The sequence below is a fragment of the Bidens hawaiensis genome, unplaced genomic scaffold (assembly GCF_021521415.1).
Source record: "Bidens hawaiensis isolate Kalapana, Puna unplaced genomic scaffold, B.hawaiensis_p1.1 tig00017859_1, whole genome shotgun sequence".
In the NCBI taxonomy this organism is placed as follows: domain Eukaryota; kingdom Viridiplantae; phylum Streptophyta; class Magnoliopsida; order Asterales; family Asteraceae; genus Bidens; species Bidens hawaiensis.
In genome coordinates this window covers 14,968-20,193 of record NW_027492696.1, presented here as the reverse complement: position 1 = coordinate 20,193, position 5,226 = coordinate 14,968, and the positions used below count along the sequence as shown (strand labels likewise).

The window sequence follows — 5,226 nt, the reverse complement described above, 5'->3', positions numbered from 1 at the left end:
CCGGATAACTCGGGCTGGGTCAACACGTTCTTCAACTTATAATCAGTTAAAACATGTATCGGGTGACCTTGGAAGTATCTTATTTAACCTCCGCACCGCGTATATTAATGCCAGAACGAGTTTTTCGAGCATCGAGTACCGATTTTCAGCATCTGTTAATGTTCTGCTGATATAGTATACTGGCGTTTAGACGGTCTTTTGATCCGTCAGGAGGACTGCCCCGATTGCAATATCCGAAGCGGATAAGTACAATGTTAGAGGCTCTCCGTCTCGAGGTGCGGTCAACGTAGGAAGCTCCATTAGGCACTTTTTTACTTCCAGAAACGCCTTTTCTGCCTCGGGAGTCCATTTGAAATGTGCCTTCTTCAGGAAATTTCGCAATGTTGAGATGAACGGATAAGACTTAGCCGCATGATTTGCTAAGTATCTGTTTAATGCAACTAATCTTCCATTCAATGTCTGGACTTCTTTCAATGAGGATGGGGAAGGCATCCGGGCGATAGCTTGCACCTTTTCTGGGTTCGCTTTGAACCCTTCATCGGTTACTATTACTCCCAGGAACTTACCCTCTTCCATGCCAAAGGAGCATTTTGAAGGATTAAGTTTCATGTTTATCTTTCCCAAAGCATCTGATCTTCCTCCACACTCTTGATGACTAGGTCATCCATATACACTTCCGAATTCTTCCCAATTTGATCTCGAAAGGTATTATCCATTAGACGTTGATACGTGGAACCCGCGTTCTTTAGACCGAATGACATCATTTTGTAACAGAATGTGCCTTGGTTCGTACGGAAAGCGGTTTTGTCCTCATCGGGGGCTGCCATCCGTATCTGGTGGTATCCTTTGTAAACGTTTAAGAAGCACTTGTACTTGAAAGGTGCCACCGCGTCTACCTTGAGGTCGATTTCTGGGATAGGGTAACAGTCTTTGGGGCATGCTCTATTCAGATCTTTGAAAACGATACACATTCGCCATGAACCGTTGCTCTTAGGCACCATCACCGGGTTTGAAACCCAAGTTTGATATTGAATTTCTCGGATGATGTCCGCGTGCAACAAATCCAGCACTTGCTCATTCATGGCTTTTGTCTGTTCAGGCCCCATTTTCCTTCTTTTCTGAACAATCGGAGTATACGCCGGATTGACTCGTAGCCAATGTTCTGAAATTTCTCGCGGGACGCCTGTTATATATGAAGGCTTTCGGGCAAAGATATATGCGTTCTTGATCAGCAACTGTTTCAGAAAGACACGCACTGTTTCTGAGATAGTTGCCCCGATTGTGACAGTTTGTTCCGGGCATTCCGAATTGACGACATATTTCTCGGGCTCTGTCTGCAGTGCTTTCTTGGATACCTTCGCAGGTTTCGATCCCTCTGTTGCGTAGCAATGTTTGTTGACCAGGATAATTGCTACCCCTATTCGCGTGGGTACACCCACTGCACCGTGTGTTGTGGAAGGATTGGCGTTGAAGTCACCAATTGCATCCCTCCCTAAGATTATGTCGTGTTTGGATCTCGCGGGTAGAACGAGGAACTCTACATCCTCGGTCCTTATGTGGATCCCGTCACTCAGTGTGACTGGGAATGTTATGACCCCCTTGAGGTGCATAACCTCGTACCCAAACTCGAAGATTGGGGCGTGCACAGGCTTTAACTTAGCCTTATCTTCATCATCTAACTGCTCGAAACATTGTTTGTACATAATGTCGGATGTACTCCCAGTATCGAAGAAGACATATTGAGACCGATGGTGACCGAACAGATATGTGATAATTAGAGGTTGCTTCATGCATGGGCCTCCTTTCACTATTGGAAAAACTACGGGTTCGCTTTTCCATTCATCTCCGTCTAGCTCCATCCGCTTGAACTTCCGAGGGGGGCCCCCTTGTATCATATGCACATTTAAGTCTTTGATCTGCTTCCGCAGGGGTCCTTTGTCTGCGGGAGTTGCGTTCTTCCGTGGACCCTGTCGTACGTTTTTGAGCAGATGGTCAAGTTTCCCGGAATTTATGGCAGACTCGATCTCATTCTTTAGGCTTATGCACTCATTTGTGTCATGTCCAATATCTTCATGGAACATGCAGTGCTTGTTCGGATTTAGGTTCACCCGCTTGATCAGCGGTTGAGGCTTTCTAAATTCGATGTTCTCCGTTGTTAAGATTTTGTACGGAGTTTTCTTTAAGGGTGTCCAATGTTGTCGATTGGACTTGTGCTGTTCTATCTTTTTATTTCTGCCCGATTAGTGATCTAGCATAAAACTGCTTGGAGGAGCTTTCCGGGGGTTGTATCCTTGACCTGATTGAACCCCTTTCTTCCTTCTTTGTCTGAGTGTTCCGCAATTCAGGTTTCGTGTGTTGTTTGGGTGCCTCTCGCCCTAACTATTTTTCTGTAGCTGCGAAAACTTTGTCCGCGGACATAATCGCGTCCCAAGTCTGGGGTATGCCATCCCGGCCTGTCAAACATCTGACCATCTCGAGGCTCCTTGCGTTTACTCGGAACGCTCCTCATAACATGTCTTCACTGATTCCACAAATATTTAAACTCTCATTGTTGAACCTTGTGATGAAGTTTTCCAATGATTCGTTGTCTCGTCGGAAAACACTTAGGATCTCCGACGCATCCCTGGTATGTTTACACTGCTGACTGAAATGCTGTGAAAATTTTGCTACCAAGTCGTCCTAGCTTTTGATTTGGCCGTCCGGTAGTTTCTCAAACCATTCTCTGGCTGCTCCTGTTAGTGTGAATGCGAACATATGACACCAATAAGGCAACGTCCATTCGCTCACTCCGCCGACTGCTGTGAAGTTCAGCAAATGATCGCTTGGATCAGTCATCCCATTGTATTTTCCCAAATTGCTCGGGATATTGGTATTTGTTGGGAAAGGAGCGGTGGCTATCCGCGGGATGAACTTCGACTTTTCCGCGAATGCCGCGGGGCGGTATGGTTTGGTGAAGTCTTCTTCTGCATCGCTGAAGTATTCAGCATGCTTTACTAACGGCTTGGGGCAGCTAGAGGTTTCTCAACCATAGTCCAGGCTGCCATCACTCGCGTAATCCTCTTCTTGGAAGGTTTCTTTCTAGCGGGTATCTCGCGGGGCTCTGTGATATAGAGTACGTTGAGTGTGGTGACTTCTTTTGTGGCTTTTTGCGAGTGACCGACTGGCTAATCTAGAGTTGTCTTCCAACTCTAGGTCTTGAGTGCGCCGGGGTGCCAGTGGTGGAGACGGAGGTGGCGAGTCATATGTTAGTGTTCTGGCTTATACACGATCTCGCCTTACTCTTCGCTCGTATTCTTCTTTCAGCCGCTGTTTCTCTTGTTGATACCACTCTTCCGGGGTTAGAATGTTTTTACCAGATCTGACCTGATAAGTTCTCGTTTCGTCCCCGTTGTATCTAGGAAATTCTCCGACTCCGTCTTCCAGAGGTGGAGTTTGAGTGGTCCGTTGGATCTCAGTGAATTTGTGCCTCGAGAACTCTCCTGCCTGGTCTTCCTGGACTGGGGTTCTGGTGTTCCTGCGAGGTACAAAATCTTCAAATCTTGGAACATCTCCAGTCTTGTTTTTGAAGACCGGAGTTCTGGTGCTCCGGCGAGGTTCCTCCGACACCTATCCTTCATGGACTAATTCGTCCAGAATTTCAGTACGATGAGGTCTTGCCGGGGCAGCAGATGGCTGTTGGTTCTGAATCATCTTCAGATCATAGTGAATCGAAAAAACCATAAAAAATCGTGTATCTAGCTAAAACCGGATGTCGCCAATGAAGAAACACTAAGTCAAACTGGATAGTTCGACCGGGTATTTCCCCAGATGTGAGTATTCTGAAGTGTTATGAGCACAGATCCAAGCTGATGCCTGCATAACAGAACACCGTTGAGTCTCATTACGGGAAGGACATAGTGGGGGGTCTTCCCGTAACCACCCTCCGGCGTGAGAATCAGTATTGTATCTTAATCGGAAATAATACGAATACCGGTATATTGCGTAAGATTTGAGAGTGTGAATGAATACCTTGAAGGGATGATCTTCGTATTTATAGCCGAAGGTGGAGGGAAGGTGATTGGTGGAGTTGTCACTACCAAGTTATTCCCTTTCTGCCTGAATGGACACGTGTCGAGCCTTTATCGGATGTGACAGTCTGGACCTGTTTATGGCGTAGCGATTATGTGCACGTCGTGGGATGGCTATTACGTGTCCAGGTGTCCTCTTTCTATTGGCCAATGTCGCTATCAGGAGGTTTTGAGACAATTGTTAGGGCTCAGATTTTGGGGACAATTGTTAGGGCTCGGATTTTCAGCTGTAAACCACCTTTTAAAGCCGTTAATTTTGGGGACAATTGTTAGGGATCGGATTTTCAGTATCCTAAGCAAATGATATGTTCAGGATAACTCCAAGATATAGTATCCTCCGAAGATACAGGTATCCTTAGTATATTATTGTGCTAACAATTCCACCACCTTTCTTTGATGTTTACCAGGTCATACAACGGTCCCATGTGCTCCTAAAGACTCGAACTACTCGCCAACAACCTCAAAGAACGTGCTCAACAAGGGAAAACGGCTAGTTATTGATTTAGTCTTTCATTTCCTGATTTTTAGGATTATTTGTTAGCTTTATTTCAGTATAAATAGAGCTCTAATCTGGATCAAAACACACAACTCTCACACTCTAGCAATAGTATCACTTGTAACACGATCCGAAAGAGAAAGAGCTCCACCACTTGTAACCTTTTTCGATTATTAATAAACTGGTGGTGATAGTTTTCACCGCCCGGGGTTTTTTTTCTTGTTATCCTCAGGATAACGAGTTTTTTCCTCGCAACAAATCTCTGTGTTCTAGCAATTTTTACATTCATTTCAAGCAAGCACCAAGTCCCATTTACTAATTTGGTTGTAAAATCGCATTTGTTAATTTTTGACCAAAACAATTTGGCGCCCACCATGTGGCCATCAGTGCTTTAATCCATCAAAACTGTTTGTTTCATTCTCAATTACTTTCATCCCTTCATCATGGCTTCACAACCAAAAACCAGCTCCACTTTTGCTCCGGTGGTCACCACTGCTTCAAATGCCAACCCTTGACCTCCACCAGTTCCAAAGAAGAGCACTCAGCCCAGAGGAGAACTTCCACCGTACCCGGGAACCTCTACACGGGTAGATCCGGTTATTTCTAACAGTGAAATTTTTGCTTTGATGAAACAGGTCAAAATTCACATGGAGCAGCAAGGGA

General features: G+C 45.4%; 1 protein-coding gene across 1 annotated transcript; it reads right to left on the bottom strand.

Annotated features, from left to right (window-relative positions):
* Nucleotides 1-611: 611 nt before the first annotated feature.
* On the bottom strand, nucleotides 612-2,081 carry LOC143554850 (uncharacterized). Its single transcript, XM_077044526.1, has 2 exons — nucleotides 794-2,081; nucleotides 612-697 (listed from the first exon to the last, which is right to left on the bottom strand). Exons 1-2 carry the CDS (start codon nucleotides 2,079-2,081, stop codon nucleotides 612-614), a joined length of 1,374 nt encoding a protein of 457 aa, XP_076900641.1.
* Nucleotides 2,082-5,226: the final 3,145 nt, after the last annotated feature.